A 24,112-nucleotide genomic window follows, 5' to 3' on the forward strand; every position below is an offset into this window, starting at 1 on the left:
AATATTATATAATCATGAAAATTTCAAAAATAGAAGACTAGGTTGTATCAAAATGAGGCGGATTACATAAAAATACCAAAACATGCTTATTGTGTAACATGAAGTGGGAGGTTGAGGCTGCAGAGTTATCACAACTTTGACAACAACTATATTTTAAATAAACATATTTTTTAAAGGTTAGGTTAGGTTAGCAGAGTGTTCTAGGAGTCAGGTCATGGAATCAGCTGAGGGTTATGTCCCAGTCCTGTCACCTACCAACACTGTGACTTGAAGGACAGTTATTTGACCTCTTGGAGCCTTGTTTCCTATCCACTTTGAGGATGGAATAAAATCAGTGAGGTAATGCTCATTCAGTGCTTGGTATAATGCTTGGCACATAATAAGAATATAGTAGGTGGTTATGGTTACTGTTAAATAATGGCTATGTTAGGATGATAATATCTTAAATGTTTTCCCATCACCTTATCTAGAGGAAGACAGCCATTTTATTGAGGTTCTGCTACATTCAGGGCAAACCCTTGGAGACTGAAGGCCTAGGATCAGAAGTCTGCCTCGGATCCCCATGCTGGCCCAGATGACCCTCATCTGCTTTTCTTTCTCACTTTATTTTTAAATTTACTACCTTAGATTGAGGTTATTTGTCTATGTGCTTCTCTCGCCCACTACATGTTTCCTTAAGGGCATATTTGTATCTTTAGCACAGGTCTTGGCATAAAGAAGTTAGTAGATTCTTAAATAATAATGAAGGACTGAATGAAAGAATAAATGAATGATAAAAATTTATTCTTCCTGCAGTTCTTGGGAGTTATTTGGATAACATTACCTGTAGCAGAGGAAAGCCTGTGAGGACACTGGGTTTGCATTCTTCAGCCATTAGGATGACTTCAAGGAGCTGTATATCAGCCCAGCTCAGCCGATTGCCCACAAGAAAATCTTGCCCATGATCTCTTAGTGCCTGCATGACAGTTGAAAAGAAAGTAGAGGATTTAGGGGCATACCTAGCAGATAAAGGCAGTGAGAATTGGCAGAAAATCTAGAAGTTTAGAGACCTGGCTCCTAAGCTTGGCTGCTGGCTAGCTGTGTGAACACATATAAATCCCATCTCTGAGGGCTTCGGTTTGTTCATCAAAAGAGATGAGATAGCCTGAATTGTCCTGAGAATTCTCCACACCAGAAACAGCCTAATCTCACATGCCATTGTTTTCTTTTCATTACATCTCCTGTGCCTATTCTATGAACCTTTATAGAATAATTTTACCCCCATAGCCTGGATTGGTGGTCCTCCTGGGTGTAGGATGATAATTCTCTCCTCACATCATCTCAGGTCATGATCCTTAGTGCACTGTTCTTCGTGGGAGAACATTGTTCTCACAGGGACCCCCACCGTATTTCTAGAAGTAAATTTTCTAATAGGGCTCTGACTGCTAGGTCACTTTGAGTCAAAATCAACTGAATAGAAAAGGTTGGAGTAGAAAGTCACTAAGGTATTTTGTAGCCCTAAAACTCTGTGATTTTGTGATGCTTGGACATGGAGTTAGAGAGACCTGAGTGTCAGCCCCAGTGTGATTAGTTGTATGACATCAGGGAAGTTACCATGCTTCTTTATGCTCTGCAAAATGGGGAGAACAGTGGCACATCTTTAATGAATTTAAGAAGATTACATGGGATCATGCATGCAAAATGCATAGCACAGTGCTAACACATAGTAAGCACTTGGCAAAAATTAACCATCAGGAAAGTTCTGTTTGATGATGTTGTTAATACTATTTTTAGCCATGAGAGAAGTCTCTGTTCTTCATAGTATCCCATCACAAAAACATAACTCATCCATCCCATTCTCAATATTGGTAAAACTATAAGATAAAAATCTCTTAACTAAAAAAAAAAATCTCTTAACTCATATGCTCATTACAATGGAATGGATTATCTTTCAAATAATTTTGAAGGAATGACAACAAGAAAGCTGGAGGTATAGAATATTCAGTTTGATCCGTCTTCCATCTTGGACCAAGGGGACTGATAACTCACTAAATGTAATTAACGGAAAAGTATAACCTAGGAAGTTAGAATATCTATAATCTGTATTAAGTACATAAATATCAATTAAACAATCTGTAGGATTAGACCATAAAATAATTGATATGATAAGTATATTTAAGTGTATGTACTAAATCATTCAATTAGAACCATTATTACTCAACCTGGAAAGGATGGATTAAAACAGCATTGCTGGTGGGTTTGGAAAACTGATGTCTTGTTTTTACCAAAGCTTAACGTTATTCATGATCCTTTCCTATATTGACTGATATTATATCAAACGCATCTTGACCTTGAGGTCAAGAGCACTGTTAACTCAAGAAGCTATCCAACTCTGTGTCGGGGCTGGCACTAAGTATTTGCTTAAAGCTCAAGTTTTTCAGACATATTTTCAGCTGTTAAAAATGAAGAGACAGATGAAAAATAGTATCAGTTTTGGAACAATTTTTTTCTTAACATTTTGAATATTGTGTAGAATTCAGATAAGCCTTATGAAGTACCCTGAGCCCTGGTACTATCCCGTGTATTTTAGAAGTAATATCCATCCTTTCCCCTCACTCTAGCTCTCTAATTAGTGTGGGATTTTCCCCTCTAGAATTCTCTTTACAAGACTCTGTTTTACTCCAGAATTTTTTTTTAATTTTTATTTATTTATGATAGTCACACAGGGGGGGAGAGAGAGAGAGAGAGAGAGGCAGAGACACAGGCAGAGGGAGAAGCAGGCTCCATGCACCGGGAGCCCGACGTGGGATTCGATCTTGGGTCTCCAGGATCACGCCCTGGGCCAAAGGCAGGCGCCAAACCGCTGCGCCACCCAGGGATCCCTACTCCAGAATTAAATCAAGCAACTGAAATTATGTCAGCACTAGAACCACAAATATTGCTGAAGTTATGCATGAAATCCTTAAAAAATAAAATGCAGAAGACTGAGGTGAGAGGAAAGAGATTTGTTTCATAATGGCAACTGGGGGAAGAGTTTTACTTTCACAGAGTGTTTTTGGGATCTTTCACCCACCAGTGAAGTTCTTTATTTTTAGTTTAGTTAGTTTTTCTCCCCCTTGATCCGAGTCATACAGCAGGGCAGAATTTGTCACTTACCTTCTCATAGACGGGGAAGAATTTTGTAGTGGCTCTTTCAAGGATGTATTCAAGATTCATCTCCTTTTCTCCAGGCAGGGAGAGTGGAAAGAACATAATCATGTCACTGAGGTCCTTCAAGCCCTCTACATACATGTCAATCCTAGAGAAGGGGTGATAATTCAAGAGTTCCAGATAAAGGAACCATCATTTCATGATCCAAAGAAACATATTAAATAATGCCTTAGTTCCACCTGCCTTGTTAGCAGGTATCTCAGTGTCCCATGAGTTAATACCATTTCTACTTAATATCCTTTGAGATATTAAGATCAATTTGAGAAATGGGAGAATTATAGGACTAAAGTATGGGAGCAATTATGTGAGTGTGAATATCAACTGTGTAACATGAGTGCTAATTAAAACACAATGTAGGGGATCCCTGGGTGGCGCAGTGGTTTGGCGCCTGCCTTTGGCCCAGGGCGTGATCCTGGAGACCTGGGATCAAATCCCACATCGGGCTCCCGGTGCATGGAGCCTGCTTCTCCCTCTGCCTATGTCTCTGCCTCTCTCTTTCTCTCTCTGTGACTATCATAAATAAATAAAAATTTTTAAAAAATAAAATAAAATAAAACACAATGTATTAAAATAGTCCTAAAGTAATATATTAGGCAAAGATTGTATTTGACTATTTAAATGTTATAACAACAATGATACTGGGGCACCTGGGTGGCTTAGTGGTTGAACGTCTGCCTTTGGTTCAGGTCATGATCCTGGGATCGAGTCCCACATCGGGCTCCCTGCAGGGAGCCTGATTTTCCCTCTGCCTATGTTTCTGCCTCTCTCTCTAGTCTCATGAATAAATAAAATCTTTAAAAAATAAAATAAAAATAAATGTAAAAATCAATGAAATTGCCCATGTCTATACATGTTGGGGAAGAGATAACTAGGAACCTCTATGCCAGCAACAATATCTCCACCTGGACTGAAGGTTCTGAAAGTTAGAACAATTCAAGAAGGCACAGAAGTTACTCAACAGTTCCCCTTGCCACCACTCACATCTTTATGCCAGAATGAATCGAAAAATAGATACTATGTTAGACAAGACACCATAGTGAAAAGACTACTGGTTTGGGCATTGGCAAACCCTGTCCTGGTCCAAAGGGAGTCTCTTAATCTTTCAGAGCCATAGTTCTTTTAGCATTAACCCAGAATAGCAACAAGTATCTTGAAATGGCCTCAAATTCGTTGCTACTTCTACTATTGAGAATGAGTCTCATTCTCCCCTTGAATTTGAATGGTTCTTGAGGACTTGTGTGACCAACAGAATGTGGGGAAGTAATGTTCTAAGATTTCCAAGACTAGGTCAAAAGAAGTCTTACAGTTTCCACCTGGTCCTCTTCCACATTTGCTCTGAGGGAAGCCAGCCACCTCATAGAAACTCAAGCTGTCCTCATGGAGATGTCATGTGGAAGGAAAGACATACCCCACCAGGCCCATTTGTTCCAATTCTCCTAACCCAGGTGCCAGATATATGAGTGAAGAACCACATGAGAGACTCTTGAAGAGTGCCATCCAGCTGGCCCCTGTCAACTCACAGAACCGTAAGAGATGGTGTCTACAGCAACAAATTGCCAGAGCAATAGCAACAGTAGGGTTATGTTGGGATTTTGTAGTTGCAAGAGTTTTAAATAATAAAGTCTCTAACATATGAGGTTGTATCATAACAATATCTCAGTGAAGGCACCATAAAAATTCTTAATTCATTTTCAATTTATAAACATTAGTTTTATGAAAGATGTACTTAAAAACAATTTTGCAGTAAAAGGAACCACAGCTCCTCAGAGAAATGGCTGAGTTCAGGTCTAGAACAAGAGATGTACAAGATAAATATGGATTATCACATTTTATCAGGTAATAAGGAAATTTTGAGAGATAACTAGGGTAAGGTCAAACATTCCCAGGAGCCACTTCACTCCCACTGGCCAAAAGTAGTACAATTTGAGCATCAATAAGAGTAACAACTGAAGTGAATTGAAACACCTCAGAGATATTTAAATTGACAAGATCACAGTGATACTAGAATAATAACAATAATTAATTGGTCAATGTTGTAGGATGCAGGTGAGCCAACTCATTTGGAAAATTGGTAAACAAAGGTCTATCATGTCTTTCCTAGAGGAAATTGTACTCCAGATAACCAGAGAGTAGATGAAGAAAAACTTTTCTTTATAGAAGTATTCTAGATAATAAATGCAGAAGGAATGATAGTACTGAACACAAATGGTGTTAACATCGTAAATAGACAAGCAGATATTTTTTGCTTCCTGATCAGGGAATGCACCAATACCTATGAAATAGTCTTGCAAAAACCACAAGAACTTGAGTCTGATAAAACTTCTATATCTTACAACCAATTGACAGGAAATACAGAGACAGAGGAACGTGTTAAACTACACTGCAGAGATGCAATCAGCAGAAATTTGGCTATGAGAATCTGCTAGAAAGCATGAGAAAGCTTATGTTAAGATTTTAAAATACAAAAAAAAAAGATTTTAAAATACAAACTCTATTTCAAAAATTATACTGCATTAAAAATTTTAGTTATGTTTCTGAAGAATGTCTGGGAGACTGGGTGACTATCTGGTGTGCCAGAGACTGAGGAGGTGGCTATTCCTCAGGAAGGCTACTTCCTGAATCAATTTCACAGGTTCACACTCCAAATTTTGAGTTTGTTCTTGTGATTTACCCTGTGCTTTACTCCCACCTAGTGGAGCGAAACACAGAGTTCATCAGGAAGAGGCAGATTTCCTTCACTGGTTTTTGTCCTTGCTTTGTTCTCTGTAAATAGAGAATTAGAAAATGAAATAAACTGTGTAACTGGCCATGAATTGATAATTGTTGAAAGTAACTCTGTACATAGGGTTTTTTTTTTACCAGTCTCTCTCCTTGTGTGTTAGATTTTCCATAAGAAGTTAAAAAACAAGAAAAGAAGTTTCAGGTAATCTATCAAGAACTACATACAATTGCTAACATGCCTAATGGTTAGATTTTCGTTTTTTGCTTGTTTAAGTAAAAAATAATTGTTGTTACCAGGCTTGTTCCTGTATATTCCTTCCATACAAGTTGTATTTTGCAGCTAAGTATCTTAGGATGGCTCTCGTTTCTACCAAATTCATTCCATCAATTTCGACCATGGGCACTTGTTCATACATCAGAGTTCCACCTTTAAATGTACAAAGGAAAGTTGGATTATTTACTGTCCCTAATGGTAGCATCTGAGTTTTTTTTAACTCTTCAGGTGCTACAAAATGGGACTACGTAACTAAATATGATTAAAATATTTTACAGACTAATCCACAAGGAGAAATAATTATGTATTTATTCACAGATAGATGTGTAGAGTGCAAGACTTGAGGCTGTGTCCTCCAGGAGATACAACAAGGTACAGACAGAAGCTTTCTTTCTGGCCAAGAATGTCTGTTTCTCGTCACTTAGTCTCCATTCCTGTAGCCACCCTGCTGGTGAGACTCTTTCCCTCTGAACCATCATAGTAATGTCCTAGCTGTTAACATGACCCTCAAATGATCCCTCCTTTTTTTGTTGTTAAACTTTTTTTATTTTCATTCCTGTACAGTTAACATAGTGTTCTATTAGTTCCAGGTGTACAATGTAGTGTATTCAACAAGTCTATACATTACTCAGTGCTCATCACGATAGTGCACTCTTAATCCCCATCATGTATTTCACCCATCCCCCACCCACCTCCCACTTTGTTCTCTATAGATAAGGGTCTGGTTTTTGGTTTGTCTCTTTTTTCTTTGTTCATTTGTTTTGTTTCTTGAATTCTACATATGAGTGAAATCATATGGCATGTGCCTTTCTCTGACTAGCTAATTTTGCTTAGTATTATACCCTCTATGTCCATCCATGTCATTGCAAATAACAAGGTTTTATTATTTTTTATGACTGAGTAATATTCCAGAGGTGTGTGTGTGTGTGTGTGTGTGTGTGTGTCTCTCTGTGTGTGTGTGTGTGTGTGTGTGTGTATAGCACATCTTTATCCATTCATCTATCAATGGACACTTGGGCAGCTTCTATCATTTGGCTGTTGTAAATAATGCTGCAATAAACATAAGTGCAAATATCTCTTCGAATTAGTGTTTTCATATTCTTTGGATAAATATCCAATAGTGGATCATAGGTTAGTCCTATTTTTAACTTTTTGAGGAACCTCCATACTGTTCTCCAGAGTGGCTGCACCAATCTGCATTCCCACCAACAGTGCATGAGGGTTCCTTTTCCTCCACATCCTCACCTATAAGACAATAATATTTAACCTCAACCTGAAATTCAAAGCACTCCTTGTAATTTGCCTCCATGTACTTTCCACACATTCCATGCCACTCACCTATGTGAACCAGAGTCCCAGTGGCCTCCCATCAGAGTGACAGCTCTTTGTTTGGAGCTTATTTTTTCAGTCTTCTAGGGAATCTTTGCGTTACACATCAACAGCAACTTAAGAGGCCCATGGTTTAATTTAAAAGAATTCCATTCTCTCTGCACCATCCTTCCCGCCTTCTCTTCCTATGTCTTTCTGACTCTTCATCAAAAGGGCAACAGTAAAGCTGGCACTTTTCCCACTTTTCCTTAAGTTGAATCAGCTCTCTGGACTGAATCCATGGCAAGAACATCCTGGTTTTTCTCCTCTTGCCTCCAGGTTTAACTGGAAGAACATTTTCTCCCTAATTACATCAGTCAGGGTCTAGCTGGGAGATAGAACCATACTAGTTAATTACTTTAACCATACTAAGTTACAAAGAAGTTAACTAGGTCCTGGAGAACTGAGAGGCAACAAAGGGACAGTACAGTATCATGAAGGTGACATCTGCGGAAAGTATCATCCCTAGGGCTGAGGAAACAAGGGGACGGTGCTGAAATGATTACAATTTAGAAGCTCAAGGGCAGGACTCCTCTTACTTTGAGCATTCATAAGCTTGTTGCAAGATCCAAGTGCTGCCCTCCTGACATAGAGATATTGATAGACACTGTCTAGCTAATTTTCTCCACTGAATGTGTGTGCGCTTTTTTCTCACCTTGGATTAATTTCTCAAATTCTTCACGTGTTTCAAAAAGTTCCTCTTCAAACTAAAAAATGAAAAAAAAGAATATGTAGCTATTATTTTTGTTATTATTACTTTTGGTATTATGGAAAAAGTTGAATAATGCCTAACTACCAATGAAACCAATGTTTCAAGGAGTTATTTAACACACGCTGATCTTTTCTGGGTTCTATGAACCTAAGGAAGTTTTTGTATAAAACTAAAGCAAAAGATTTACTGAATTCAGTTGATTGAGTAACATTGATACCTCCTGTTGTGTGGATGGAGCCTGCCAGGTAGACTTTTCAGATCTGACTGCAGGCTACTCCCTTTATTAGCTCAGACAAATAACTCTCTTCTAATTTCAGTTTCCTAAAATGTGAAAATGGAGCTAATACCTACTCATAATGTTGTCATGTTTTAAATGAGATCCTATCAAAGGAAGACCAACACTCATGTTTGGCTCACCATTACTGTTTTCCTCAGAACTTTCCCTTGGGTAGTGTTTGTTGTCCCTAGTTTCCAGGGTTCAAGAACAACCAAATGTTACTTTGATCATTCTATTATATATTCTCTTTTTAAACCCAAGATGGTTAGACACAGAAAAATTAAATTGCAGCAAATCTCAGAAATTAGCAATCTAACAATAGAACTGAATAAACTCAAAAGATACTTTGTAGCATTAAGGAAAGAAGAATCAAGGTACAGTTTATTTCTTGCAGCTTTCAATTTTTTTGTCTTAGATTTCTGCTTTATTGTTACATTATTACCAGTTACCTTCCAGAGACTTAGTCTTAGAATATATCCACAGACTGAACATGGCCATTTTGTACAGTATAATTTTAATATAAAATTTAAACACAATGAATTTTTTGTATTATTTCTATCATGATTAGAGATGGAAAACCCCAACATGTAATTGGAAAACAGTGTTTTCCCCAAGGATTCTATTCTACCCCCACTGTAACAAAAATAATTTTAAAATTTTACATTTACAGTTTGGAATGATAAAAAATATTAAGAAAAGATACGGATAACGTGGTTCCCTAGTACTGTTCCTGGATACTTACTATTAAACCAAGATGTCTGATCATCCTTATTCCTAAACCTTGAAGACCAGCATTAACTACGACTCTTGGTGCTCTTCTTTTCCAAGCCTTCATGTGATGCTTATAAAGCCCAGAGAGGTTAATTGACTTGCCTGAAGTCCTCCAGCTAAAGAGTGGAAGAACCAGGGCTAGAATCCCTTATCTCCAAACTCACTACATTTTAGATATTATCATTTTGCTAAATGTGTAATTTGTATTTCAATAATCTTTATAGGAAGAAGTCATATTCCCAAATTGACATCAAATCTGAGGATACAGATAGGACTAACTAAGACATAAAACAACGCTTCCCAAAAAGCGCTTTTTCCTTACTTTTAAAGATTGCTTATGACTTTCATGTAATGTGATGGGGCAAAAAAAGTATATGTTTATGATTTCAATTTCTCCTCAAATTTCTCACATCAGGAACTCCAGGGTAACTGTCTACTTTGGCAAGGCTCCAAGAGTTCAGAGCTCAGCCCCAAACTCCAATTCCAGCCCAGGTGTTACCAAGTGGGTCCCTGAGAGCAGCTTGGAGAGAGGGCAGCACCCAGGAGTTCATAGTCTGGGTGTGGCCATGGAACAAAGGCATGGGCTACAGCAAAATTCCTCAGACTATATACTGCACGAGGAATTTTCTGGTAGGTTTAGATTGAGTTTGACCAGATCACACACCAAAGATTTCCCACATGAACGTTTTTGTTTTTAATGGTGTGTTTCCTTCAATTTTATCTTTTGCTTGAAGGCTTAATGTGCAAGAACCCTGGGCTCTGAAGATAAACAAAACACAGCTGTTTTAGCAAAGTCACTGATGCTAGAGCATGATTATTTAACTTCTGAAAATTTCCTATGACTCATATCAAAAGGAAAAAATCAGGCACAGAAGGTAAATATTGACTATAGAATTTTCTTCTAACTCTAAGAAGCTTTGAGGATACCAACCCTAATATAAAAATTGTGAGGAGTCAGAAGATGCAGGAAGGAGCTTCATGTGGCTCAGAAAGGAGAATTGGCCTTTTACTGTTTTGAAAAAATTAGCTCATTGGAAGAAGAAACTACAAGTTCAATTTTTTTATTAGATACTAAAAATAGTGCCCCCTCCAAAGAAATTGGAGTGTTTTTGGTATGTGGGCTTTGGGTTCACATCATCTCCTGTGTGTTTTACCATATTTTATTCAGATCAAATGTTAAATCAACACTACATAAAAATAAAGGAATGACTCTGATTCTCCACTCCCTTCATTTATTCATCTGTCATTTATCCGTCTCAATATGGATGGATCTCAAAGACATAATATGGAGTGTAAGGAGGAAAATAAAGAATGATTCACCAAAGGAACCACTTATATAAATTATCTCAAAGGGCGCACAAGTCGATGGTTGGTGAGCACACACATAAAAATATAAAGGCTGGACTAACAGGATAGGGGTTACTTATGTGACATGGGGGTGATGGTCCAACTGAATTTTAGCTTTATATGTTAATGTTTTATTTTTAAAAGAAGATTACATTAATACCCATAGCCCAAGGCAGCCCGGGTGGCTCAGCAGTTTGGTGCCGCCTTCCACTGGGGCGTGATCCTGGAGACCCGGAATCGAGTCCCGCGTCGGGCTCCCTGCTTGGAGCCTGCTCCTCCCTCTGCCTGTCTCTCTCTCTCTCTCTCTCTCTCTGTGTGTGTGTGTGTGTCTCATGAATAAATAAATAAAATCTTTAAAAAAAAATGCCCATAGCCCATATGTTTTTTTAAGACTTAAGGCAAATATGACAAAATAATAATACTCATTCCATATAGTGGCATCATGTGTGTTTATTAGAATATTCTTCATACTCTATTATATGTTCTGCCAAAGCAAGCATTCTTTAAACTTTACATATCTTCAAATTTTAAATAATTCATAATAAAGGAATTTTTGAAAAAAGTGATAATGAACTTTGTCCACAAGAATTTGTTGCTTTATTATAGCAGAAATTCTTAATCTGGGGGCCTAGGATATGTTATGTATTTTGTGGCTTCTTGGAGACCCTACAATTCTATGTACATCAGGCTTTTTCCTGGGAAGCAGCTTTATAGGTTTCTTTAGATTCTAGTATAAAACATCTGTTCTATTCTCCTGAAATGTCTTCAAGCCTTGGTACCACCAGATACTGTAAAATAGTATGTTTCACAAAATATTTAAAAACAATAGGGATCCCTGGGTGGCGCAGCGGTTTGGCGCCTGCCTTTGGCCCAGGGCGCGATCCTGGAGACCCAAGATCGAATCCCACGTCGGGCTCCCAGTGCATGGAGCCTGCTTCTCCCTCTGCCTGTGTCTCTGCCTCTCTCTCTCTCTCTGTGTGTGACTATCATAAATAAATTTAAAAAAATAAAAATAATAAAAATAAAATAAATAAAATAAAAACAATAAACTGTGTTCTAAGCTGCATTTATATAAGGTATCTGCATTCCTAGTGAACAGATGAACATATGTCTTCTGTCAGGGCCAAAACAATGTAGAGAATCTAAACAAATATCAAGTGAATGGGGTTATTTGCTATTCTCATGTTAAACCACAGAAATGTGAAGAAAACTCCCTGTTCTTTCATCTTTGGATCTAAGAGACCCACTTAGGAGTGACTAGGAAAAAAAAAAAATTTGTGGGTCACAGAAGAGGTTAATTGCTTTATATTCACAGTGAATGTGTATATATGAATGTGTATATAGACACAAATATTTATCTTTGAAAGGTCGGTATAAACTTCAATAACGGGGATCCTGGGTGGCTCAGCAGTTTAGCGCACTTGTGTGCAAGCCCAAGGGTGTGATCCTGGGGTCCGAGGATCGAGTCCCATGTCAGGCTCCCTGCATGGAGCCTGCTTCTCCCTCTGCCTGTGTCTCGGCCTCTCTCTCTCTCTCATGAATAAATAAATAAAATCTTTAAAAAAAACTTCAATAACTTAGCTTTTAAGTATGTTGAGAATAGAATTTTTAACTTCATTAAAGTATAGGATAGTTATATTTTTGGTAATGAATGATATGTTCTAACATCAGTCTCTATGAGACTTTTCTATGCACTTAAAAAAAAAAACACCTTGTTTCTCAATATTCATGAGATAGATGTAGTTAAGCAAATCCAATACTTGGCTGACAAGGACGAAATGGAAAGAAACTCTTTGGTAGAACAAGTCCCTTCCTCCCTTCCTTTCCTCGTTTGTTATTATTTGCTTCACCTTGGGTCAGCTCAGTACCCACAACCAGTTTCCACGATACTTGGGCACTTATTTAAAAGAACTCACTCCCTCCCTCACAGCCGAGTATCCAAAGAGCAGGTGGCAAAACCAGCTTTTTGTTCAGGAATCATATGAGAAGTTTCCTATAACTGCTCTCTAAGTAAGTGCTCAACGACCCCATTATGAAAATAATATGAGGGCACCTGGGTGGCTCAGTCCATTAAGTGGCTGCCTTCGGTTCAAGTCATGATCCCAGGGTCTCCCTTCCTCTACTCCCCACGTCCTCCCCACCCCCCCATCCCCACTCAATTCTCTCTCTCTCAAACAAATAAATCAAATCTTTTTTTTTAAAAATGAAACAATATGAATAAATCCAGCGTCTTACCTCTACTCCTGCTGCAGCCAAGAGCCACCTGATGGACTCCATTCTGCCTCGTCCATTGAAGTAGTGAAGCTTGGGCTTTCCCGCCATGCTTAAGGATTCCTGCAAATCAACAGGGAGAGAGACTGATGAGAGAGAGAGAAAGAGCAGGAGAGAAACAGAAACATACAGAGCAGTGTAAAGTGAACCAGAAAGCTCTGGACTTGTGCCCAAAGTCAAAGCTGTTCCTCAGCTCCAAGGATGTCTGCGTTCTGTGTTCTGTCTCACAAATGGAGTTTATCATCACAAATTGGTGTTCTCAAAGCTTAATTGGATAACAGATACATTTTTAAAAATAGAGGATAAGTGAGGAAGCCAAACAGATGGAAGGAATTCAAAAATAAGACTCTGACCAGCTCTTCCTCCCGTAGCAGGTGGTGAGCTTCCAGCATCCCAATCTTTTTCCTTTTTATCTGTACAGATCCGCCTCCCTCCTCCTACCAGCACAGCACAGACTGACAGCCCAGACTGGCAAAACCAGGAGAGATTAGGGGAGGTTGATGTTTTTCACTTTCCAAGTAAATCTCTGTACTTTGAGGTGTCCTCTGAAGCCTGGAGACAGCATTCAAGAGGATTTTCAATGACTCATTAGGATTTAAAGCAAAAGTGCAGAGTTAGGCAAACTGGGTCTTTTCATCCTTTTTCCTCTGAAAATGAAAATGAAAATGCCTTTTTTTAAGAAACATAACCCTTGCTCACTTTGAAGAAGTTAAAATAGTATAGAAATTAAAAGCCTATCTGCACCACCCCAAGATAGACTCAAGGCTTATGGGACATGGGGAGTAGCTTTGGTGGGGTGACAGGCTCTGGACATTCAAAAATAGCTTGAGGTACCTGGAGAAGTGGGTCCCTGGAAGCACAGGAGGCTGTATGGAGGGGCAGGAGTGGCTTTCAGAGTAGAGAGTCAGCGTATTCATGCTAGGAATGGGACCTGATTTACTTTGCAGCATATCACCCGGCTCACTTTTTAAACAAACAATTCTACACATTAAGAGCTCAGCAAAATAAATGAAGAGAAAAGGATAGATTGAGGATATTATCATTTGGGAAACCAGAATGAAAAATAAGTAATCTAGACCTATGGCTTTTCAGCCCCCTATGTGGTACTTTAGAATCATCCTATTAGGTGCTTGAAACACACACAGGTGCATGAGTGCACATTGGTGGTTCAATCTCAGTCTCTCTCTCCTTCTCTCTCTCTCTCTCCCCCCACCCCCGTTCCCTGCCCCCCCTGCTCTGCCACCCCCCCCCCTTGTCCCACATTGATTTGGGAAAGGACTCTGGCACCAGTGTATTTTAGAATCTTTCTAATATGCAGTCAGCATTAAGAACCACTGATCTAGATCTAGACAACGGTTATATCAATAGCTGCTGAAATTAGTGATAGAGATCTCTAGAATGGAGAGGCCAGGCTGACTTCTCTAAACACCTAACATCACTAAATTGGGACAACCAGACATGACAGTTTTCCCAATGTCATGTAATAGAAAGTGTACAGCACTGCCTGTGAAGAATTCTTGCCAAAACAACTGACCAGGAATTCAATCAAGCCTAAAGATACCAATTTATGGGATACAGGAAACAGATGAACACTTCAGGGATGCAATTAGCAAAATCAACAAAATCTATAATGTGGAACTGGACAGGCTTGCCATTCAGAGAGTGGTCCCCATGCTAGCAACATATGGATCACCTGGGAAGTTGTTAGGAAAGGCTCCACCCCAAACCCTCTAGAATCTACATTTTAAGATTCCCAGGGATTTACATGCACACTGAAGCTTGAGAAGCACGGTCCTGCAGGTCAAATAATTTACATATTCCCAAAGAACCCTCTACTCTTTTTTTTTTTTTTTTTTTTTAGAACCCTCTTCTCTTATATTGTGGTGATAAGAATTTTTTAAATTTGCATGAAAATTAGAGATGCAGGGGAATCTATAGGTTCAAGAGACTTAAGAGATCCTTTAAACAAATGCAATGTATAGGAACTTTTTTTGGATTCTGATCTTAACAGAGCAATTAATTTAAAAATAGATGATATGCTGGGAGAATTTGAACTACAAACATTTAACATAAGGGAATTACTCTTAGTTTTGTAGGTATTATAATGATATTATGGAATGCTTTTCAGAAGGAATCTTGATCTTAAGAGACTCTGAGCGCAGGATCCCATCAATGCAAAGCTGGATTCCTGGTCGACAGAAACTAGGAAATAATACATGGATATTACACTGAGCCAAAAAAATCCATATCTTTCAGAGAATCATGTCAAAGTATTTATGGGAAAAATAGTATAATATTGGGATTTGCTTCCAATTAACCCAGTTGTGAGCGGGAATGGATGGAAGCCTCAGTAACATGAGTGATCTTTTATTGCTAATTGTTGCAGCTGGGCAATGGGTATGAGTTTTTTATATTATTTGTTCATTTTCATAAATGTATGAAATTTCCCATCATAAAAATATTTTTAATTGCTCAGCAAAAGCTGATATTATTCATAATGGACTGAAGCTTTAAAGGCCCTGGGGTGGCTTCTGAATCACAAGGAGATTTGGAACAGTGCTCATTCCCACTTCAGGGATGAATGCTCAGCCTAGATTTAGTTTGTATCCCTGGTGGAATGAGGCTCAAAATAGAAATTAAACTCAGTTATAGAAATATAAAACTATATATGCACTCTTGAATTTGTGAACTGGCTCACCTGGATCTCCACCCTACAGTATCTACTCTGAAAATTTCCCTTGAAAAGTCTGTGGCCCGGGGAGCTTGTGAGCTGACCCAGCTTCCCATCTGGTCTCACCTACAGCAGATGTGGGACAGCTGTGGAAGAAAGCAGGTGCCTCCCACAGGACAATGGGCTTCTGAGTCTCATGTCATCTTGGGGAGCTGTGAGAGAGGCTGAGTTCATGGAGCCTGGGGAGGCCCCCATGAGGACCTGGGGCTAAATATTATGGTCAATGATCTCTGGTTCCATCAGCTCTGGGCTAGTTCCTGTAGAGTGGAGGCCAATGGGTGACCTTGGGTCATATGCCAGGGAGGCTCTGATGAGCACAGGTAGGAGCCTGAGCTGGGGAGGACCTAAGCCACCCAGAACTTTACCGGCTGTCCACAGGGCCTGCCACCCCAACTCCCAGCAAGACTGCCAAGGGGGCCCCGTCCAGACCCTCCCCACCATAAGCATTCACTTTTGGGGGTGGTTCCCAGAAACCCATAAGCCTGGGGCACAAGCTCTTGTCCCCTCTGTTTTTTCTGGACCCTACTTAGACAGGCAAAGCCTTGGTTTCCCCCAAGTGGGGGCATCCTCAGCATTCTGAACCTGGGGTTTCCTGGGTCACCCCCACCCCCCAGGAGTTGACTAGACCAGCACAGGGCTCCCCCATTATCCTGCTCCCTCCCCTTTTGGGGAGGATGTGGAAGGCCTCTGCCCCCAACTTACCTGCCCACCTGTCCCCCAGCTGAAGACTGTGACATTAATGAGTACTTGACCTGGGGCACAGCTTATCTGAGACTTAATAGAGAAAACCATACCTTAGAGAAAAAAAGAAAGCAGAGAAGGGCTAGGGTAACAGCTGGGAGAGCCCCCGATTGTGTAACATATAATGTTAAGTTCCCCGTCTACTTGTGTCAACTATACATATTAATTTGAGGTGAGAGAGTAACAAGAGTATATGGCAAATATAACTAAATCAATATGGTTAACCCATTTTAAATTATTTGAATTGTAATTGGGGCTTTCGTTAAAGCTATAACTTTATTATAAGCAGAAAAAAAAGGTATATCTTAAGTATCTGTGACTTACACGTATATAAAACACACTGTAGCATAATTGCTGGATTTTAACAACTGAACTTGTTTGCTTAAGAGCAAGTACTGAACTTCCTCCTATAAATGACCCCAAATAGATTTCCAAACAAAATATCTTCCACCAACTTTTTCCAGCTGTCTTCTTTCCTTTCATAACATTTCCAAATCTGTTTTTTTTTTTTTTTTGAAAGTCAAGGGAAATTGTCAGAAAGCTCAATAGTTTCCAAGAGCACTGATCACAATACTCCTCAACCTATTTGCAGGAAAAAAAGGGATTAGAAGCAATTATTGTGCATTTATTTCATTCTAGCTAGAAGAACATCATTAGGCAGATAACCCTGCCAAGTAGATAATTTAACAGCTTTCAAGAGGACATCTGAAATTTAAAAAAAAATTAAAGGAGTAACCCGTTGTGTAAAGGGCGTAAGATTAAAAGGAATTAAACAGACTAGTAATGGCACGTCTTTTTCCTTGATCCTCAGCCTAGCATTCTGGTATTCTATTTCTAATTATCTTGGCATCATGCCCCTGTTCTGCTTTGTTTTCTGAAACCAGATTTTTAGTAACATTGATTCCTAGGTAATCTAAGAGAAAGAGTAAGGATGTTCCCCTCTATAAAAGTCAAGCTAGAAGCCTAGTGCACAGTACATCTTCATGTGTCTATGGGAATTGGATGCATATTTTCTGGTTTATGGAAAATCTTTATGTCCTGCTGATGACATAAAGGGAAGTTTGTTTTGCTTCCATATAGATACTATCCTGGCACATGTTGGTCTGCTTTGAAAGAGTCTGTGCTTCAGTATTGATGCCAGAGGATGGCTTGGTTCTAGGAACTAAATTGTTATGAATAGTAGAAAAGGAGGCTTTGTAAAATAATCAGATGATAGCCAGATAAGCAAACAAGTTAATTTATTTAAACTATATTGGAAAACGTTTAAGCAAAATCAAGTATTTCTTCGATATTCATCTCATGTTTTTAAGTTGTCAAACAACCTTAAAACATGGAACTTCACAATTCAGTACAATTCAGCCCATTAGCATTTAGTACATGTTTTCCTTACATATATGTATATGCATGCAGTGTATGTGCAAACACAATCTTGTACTGGAATCTTTGTTTCAAGAAAGCGTACATAGGGGTGCCTGGGTGACTCAGTCGGGTAAGCATCTGTCTTCAGCTCAGGTCATGATCCTGGGGTCCTGGGATGGAGCCCCATGTCCAGCTTCCTGCTCAGCAAAGTCTACTTCTCCGTCTCTCTCTGCATCTCCCCTTGCTTGTGCTCTCGCTCTCTCTGTGTCAAATAAATAAATAAAATATTTAAAAAAGAAAGCTTAGCATAAAAGTATTAATTTATAAAACAATATTAGAAGCAATTATTCCATTACAAGGCTCCTTTTGGTTTTGAAATGATTTCGTAGGTTTAAGTTAGAAGCTTCCTGATATTTTTAAATGATTCTGTTGAAATGTTTTGGTTCACTCTTACCTTGTCAGTGAGTTACACCCAGCAAACAGTAGTCTCAATTAGCGTGGTTAGCTGGCCTCATCCTTTTTTAAAAGGTCATTACAGGGACACCTGGGTGGCTCAGAGGTTGAGCATATGCCTTTGGCTCAGGGCGTGATCCCAGAGACCCACATCGGGCTCCCTGCATGGAGCCCGCTTCTCCCTCTGCCTGTGTCTCTGCCTCTGTGTGTGTGTGTGTGTGTGTGTGTGTGTGTGTGTGTCTCATGAATAAATAAGTAAACTCTTTAAAAAAATAAAAAGGCCATTACATTTTAATTCTTTTTTATTTATTTATTTTGTTTACAATTTAATAAATCATACCAACATACTTATCCACTAAACTCCAGAAAGGTAGGGTTTGTTTGTTTTTTTTTTAAGATTTTATTTATTTATTTATTCATGAGACACAGAGAGAGAGGCAGAGACACCGGCAAAGGGAGAAGCAGACTCCCAGCAGGGAGCCCAATGTGAGACTCGATCCCAGGACCCCAGGATCATGCCCTGAGCCGTAGGCAGACGCTCAACTGCTGAGCCACCCAGGCGTCCCTCCAGAAAGGTAGTTTAATTTAGTTTGGCAAATCCACACACTATGATTTGGTTTTAGTTTTCTTGTCCTCCTTTTTTTTTTTTTTTTTTTTTTTTGGTGTGAAAGCAGATGAGTTTTTCATCTATAGTTCAAGATATGTTTTCAAATACCTATAACATGAAATTATATCTCCTAAAATACTATATTGTCTGGGCAAAATCTTATGGAAAAAAGCCAGACATTGGATTCCCATTTCATCAGGATAAAATCCAAATTCCTTGATAGGACTGGTAGGAGTGTGTCATTTGCTATCTGCCACCCCATCTCAGGTCATATAGCTATCCCCCACTTTGCAGCTGAGCCTCTTCTAGCTTGGGGTACTTAAGACGCTGCACACTTTCCCACCTGAAGTGCTTTGAGGATGCTGGTTCCTCAGTCTGGAACTCCTGTCTCTCTTCTTTAGAGAGAGAGAGTGTAAAAGTGTGAGTTGGGAAGGAAGGGTACAGGGGGAGAGAAAGAGATTCTTTTTTCAGGAATGAGAGAGAGAGATTCTTAAACGGTCTCCACTGGTCCAATGCAGGGCTGGATCTTATGACCCTGAGATCATGACCTGAGCAGAAATCAAGAGTCAGACGCTTAATCAACTGAGTCACCAGGTGCCCATCTGTCTAGAATCCCTCTGCCCATCTCCTTGCTTGCCCGGTTTCTTCTCACTTTGTGTGTCTCACCTTAAAGGCCATTTCCCCAGAGTGGGCTTCCCTCACCATCCATCTAAAGTAGAGCCCTTGTTGGTAAAAGTGTACTAACTTTTACCCAGAAGATGAACGGTGTATGAGGATCCAGTGTATAACATGGCAACTATAGGTAGATAGCACTATTGCATAATTGAAGCTTGCTAAGAAAGTAGAACTTAAATGTTCTCACAAAAACAAACAAAAAACAAAAAAAAAAGTAGATATGTGATGTGATGGGTGAGTCAATTAACTCAAGGGAAATCCCCTCCCAATATTTATGAATATCAAACATCACATTGTATACTTTAAATATCTTACCATTTTATTTGTCAATTATACCTCCATCATGCTGGAAAAATATAAAACAAAGCTCTCCCCTTATCTGCCCCCCCCCCCCACAAGCGACTCTCTGGTGTAATTCCTGTTCAATTTTCCTCATATCCTTATAACAGGTTATAACTGTGATACTTATTTATTTGTTTGTTTGTGGCCTATCTCCTCTCACTAAAATGTAAACTCCTTGAAGTCAAAGACCTTTGTCTCTCTTTCTCATCCCCATATCTCTGTACCCTTGCAACATCTCATATTAGGATTCAAAAGATATTTCCTGGATCAGTGAATAGGTGGGAGAGGCTTTGGCCTATGTCAGGAGATCTGGCCTATAGGCTGATCCTACCATTGACCAACCCTGTGACCCTAGACAAACCCCAATATCTCTGGATCCCTGCCATTATGCTTCTAAAATAGGGAGATTAGATGTCTTGAGGGTAAGATGGCTGCTAAGTATGCTACTTGATTCTTCCTTCCTCATTTTCTCACAATAATACCGGAACAACTGGTATCCAGGGCAACCTCAAAAAAAGTATGGTTAAGTCTTGAGGTAAGACAACACTGTCAGGATGGTATAACAACAGAATTTCTTTTTTTTAAATATTTTTAAAATTCAATTTGCCAACATATAGTATAACACCCAACGCTCATCCCATCATGTGTCCTCCTTAGTGCCAGTCACCCAGTCACCCCATCCCTCCACCCATCCCCTTCTGCAATCCTTTGTTTGTTTCCCAGAGTTAGGAACCTCTCATGGTTTGTCTTTCTCTCTAATTTTTCCCTGCTAAGTTCCCTCCCTTTCCCTTATGGTCTCTTACACTATTTATTATATTCTACATAGAAGTGAAAGCATATAGTTGTTTCTCTCTGATTGATTTATTTCACTCAGCATAATACCCTCCAGTTCCATCCACATCGAAGTAAATGGTAGCTATTCATCCTTTCTGATGGCTGAGTAATATTCCATTGTATATATACACCACATCTTCTTTCTCCATTCATCTGTTGAAGGACATCCCAGCTACTTCCATAGTTTGGCTGTTGTGGACAATGCTACTATGGACATTGGGGTGCAAGTGTCCCATTGTTTCACTACATCAGTATCTGTGGGGTAAATACCCAGTAGTGCAATTGCTCAATTATAGAGTAGCTCTATTTTTAACTTCTTGAGGAACCTCTATACTGTTTTCCAGAGAGGCTGTACCAGCTTGCATTCCCACCAACAGACAAGAGGGTTCCCCTTTCTCCACAACCTCGCCAACATTTGTTGTTTCCTGTCTTGTTAATTCTCGCCATTCTCACCGGTGTGAAGTGGTATCTCATTGTAGATTTGATTTGTATTTCCCTGATAGCAAGTGGTGTAAAGCATTTTTTCATGTGCTTGTTGGCCTTGTATAGGTCTTCTTTGGAGAAATTTCTGTTCGTGTCTTCTGCCCATTTCATGACTGGATTATTTAACAACAGAATTTCAATCAACTTCCATGTTTCCCCATCTCTGTGCATGGGGCCCAGCCTTCACCTACAAAGCCTAATAGCAGCCTTCCTACTGAGTAGGAAATGTTTCTCCTCTACTAACTACTACCACCGCCCTGTACACTTTCCCCAGTGCTAGGGTGAGGAAACTATAACCTGGGGACGTAGGAACAGAATGGAAAGAAACATTCATATCCAGGGGTGCTTGTGGGAATGCCCAGTATTTGTTGAGTTCACCAGTGAAGTTGTCATGACGGAAAAGGCCTTGATGGACTGGCAGACAGCGGTGGAGACGTTTCAAGATAAAAAGGAAAGGAACTTAGAGAGTGTGGGACAGCAATCATGTCATTCTTGAGGCTCGTCCAACTTGCCCCATCAAATGCTGCATTCAATGCCCACTCTCAGGCTCTGGAGCATTTCTGTAGCATCCTTCACAAGCCTGAGCTCCAGAGGAGGGAGGGCTGTCACTGATAACTTATTATTCATTTCGCCAAAATTCTGTCCTTTTTTTTTTTTTTTTTTTAATTTTGACCTTTTGAAACGAAGCAGGATTGGAAGCAATGAGTGTGACAGCATGTGGCAAGAAAGACATATAAATCACTAAATAAGCAAAGGGAGCCCCCAAATTACATGAGAACTAGAGCTTAGTGGAGGGCAGGGAGGCTCTGGCAGTAAGTTGTGGATGGAGAGGGAGGGTGGGCTTGTGTTTACAGTAAAGAGGTCAAAGAAGATGAAACTGAGAAGAGACCTTTGAAACAATAGGACTAAGGTGGTGGTTAGTTCATTGGTTATGAAACAAAAGTTCAACACTTTGGCCTTTGGTGAGAGGAAGTGTAGCTAGAATGTAGACGTCTGAAGCTTTGGAAGTGAGAAATAAGTGGGAAGGATATAGCCAATGGGAAAACCAGATAGAGATAGAGAACTGTTTTGATTTGTTTTATAGTGTTTGTTGGGTTTTTTTCTGAGGGGTGGAGAAGTAGATGGCTAAGAGGGTTAGGACAGGAGAGACTTCAGTCAGTTTGTAATTAGAAGGCGACATGCCAGAGGCCAGGGAGGCAGGCAAGGCAGCATGGCGTGCAGATGAATTGTCCAGAATGACTATCTACAGGACAGATTTGTGGGGTTTTATTTGCCTCCATTAGTATTATTACCATATTTGGGGGCATAACTGACCTATAATAAAACATATAATTCAAGTGTACAGTTGGATAAGTTTTGACATATGCATCCCCCATGAAAGCATCACCACAGTCAGTAGATTGAATACAGCAGGTCTGATGCCCTGTTACAATCCCTTCCTCCTGTCGCTCCCCATACCACTGGTCTGCTTGGTCGTGCAAAATTAGTTTGCAATTTCTAGAATTTCGCGTAAGTAGAAGCATACAATAAGTGCTGTGATTTGTCTAGTTTCTTCCAGTCCATATCATTATTTTGAGAGTCATCTATGTTTTGTGTGTTTTCCTTCTCATTTATCACAAAGTAGCTGCACTCGTTTTCTGTGGCCATTGGCGACTAATTACCACAACCTGGGTGGCTCACACAATAGAAATTTATTCTCTCACAGTTCTGGAGGCCAGAAGTCTGCAATCAAGGTGTCAACAAGGGTGTTTCCTTCTGAGGGCTGTGAGGGGAATCTGTTCCATGCCTGTCCCCTAGCTGCTGGCTTGTAGGAGCATCACTCCGATCTTTATCATAGAAATGGACAATGGAAAAGGAAACTGAGTATGGGACTGATGGACAAAGGAAAAGAGATGGTAGAGAAAGAAATGAGAAGAATGAACTAGAAGGTGTTGAAAGGAAGCATGGAAAACTTTCCAACTTGGCTTCTCAGTCAGAAATTTCTAGTTTCCATTTTGGCAGTTTTCCAACATAGATTTAAGATTTACAGGAAAAAGTGATTTCTTTTCCAGCAAACAGATTGTTTTGAAACAACCTACTCTGAGAAGTTAGTCTGACTCGGCTGCCATGGCTGAGCACTAGATGGCACACTTTCCAGAGCAACGGAAACTTCCTGGTGCCAATAACCTAAGTGCCTTCAGGAAATTCTGTCACTGTGTAGTACACAGCCTCACTGCTCTTAGGTGACTTCCCACGATCACAAATGAAGCCGACCCCAACCTGTTTAACATTCCCTTTCTTTTTTAGTTCACAGATAAAGTCTACTGTCCCACACATCTGCCCTTCTTAGGGCAAAACTTCGCAAAAGGGTGATCAGTAGCAGTTGTCTCTACTCACTTCCCATTTCCTCCTCAACCCACTCTGGTCAGGCTTCTGTCCCACATTCCACAGCGCTCATCAAGGCCAGCAGTGGCCTCCTGTCCCCAGATTCACCCTTTACTCTCCAGTCCTCGTGCTCCTCTCCTTCAGGACGCTACTCTTTCCTGGCTCTCCCCTACTTCATGGACACCACCTCCTCAGATTCCTTGACTGGCTCCCACTCTGCTTCCCTTCTCCTCTCCAAATGCTTTCTCTTCCTACATGGGTTTCCAATCGGTCACTATCATCAGAAGTGTGGCCCTGGATGATAGATTGTAGAGGACATTGCTGTTTCTGTCTTGTTCTCCCTTGGATTGCTTGCTCTAGGGGGAAGTTAGCTGATCTATCATGAAGATACTCAAGCAGCTATACGAAGAAGCAGACATGACAAGGGACTGAGAGGCTCATTGCCAACAGCCATGTGAGGGAACCATCTTGGAAGTGGATTGCCTGTCCTTAGTGAAGCTTTCAGATAATTGCAACCCCTGCTGATGGCTTGGCATACAACGTCCTGAGAGATCCTGACCCAGAATCACCTACCTAAGTTGCTCCTGGGATCC

The 24,112-nt window shown here is 39.9% G+C and overlaps 1 protein-coding gene across 4 annotated transcripts in view; it reads right to left on the reverse strand.

The window, feature by feature from the left end:
* The window catches only part of LOC112641747 (glutathione S-transferase-like), a 29,067-nt gene that overhangs the window by 919 nt on the left and 4,036 nt on the right, over nt 1-24,112 (reverse strand). The window contains exons 2-7 of one of the 4 annotated variants that reach the window (XM_035697479.2): nt 17,865-18,023; nt 12,895-12,993; nt 8,208-8,259; nt 6,205-6,337; nt 3,136-3,277; nt 824-955 (exon numbers count right to left, since the gene is read on the reverse strand). In XM_035697479.2, coding sequence (XP_035553372.1) covers nt 824-955; nt 3,136-3,277; nt 6,205-6,337; nt 8,208-8,259; nt 12,895-12,981 — 546 coding nt within the window. In that variant the 5' untranslated portion in view covers nt 12,982-12,993; nt 17,865-18,023. Of the gene's footprint in view, nt 1-823; nt 956-3,135; nt 3,278-6,204; nt 6,338-8,207; nt 8,260-12,894; nt 12,994-13,060; nt 13,213-13,283; nt 13,481-16,363; nt 16,570-17,864; nt 18,024-24,112 lie in introns of those variants that run through there. The other 3 variants (XM_035697478.2, XM_025419025.3, XM_025419024.3) reach the window with 3 other exon arrangements.

The sequence above is a fragment of the Canis lupus genome, chromosome 12 (genome assembly GCF_003254725.2).
Source record: "Canis lupus dingo isolate Sandy chromosome 12, ASM325472v2, whole genome shotgun sequence".
Classification (NCBI taxonomy): Eukaryota; Metazoa; Chordata; class Mammalia; order Carnivora; family Canidae; genus Canis; species Canis lupus.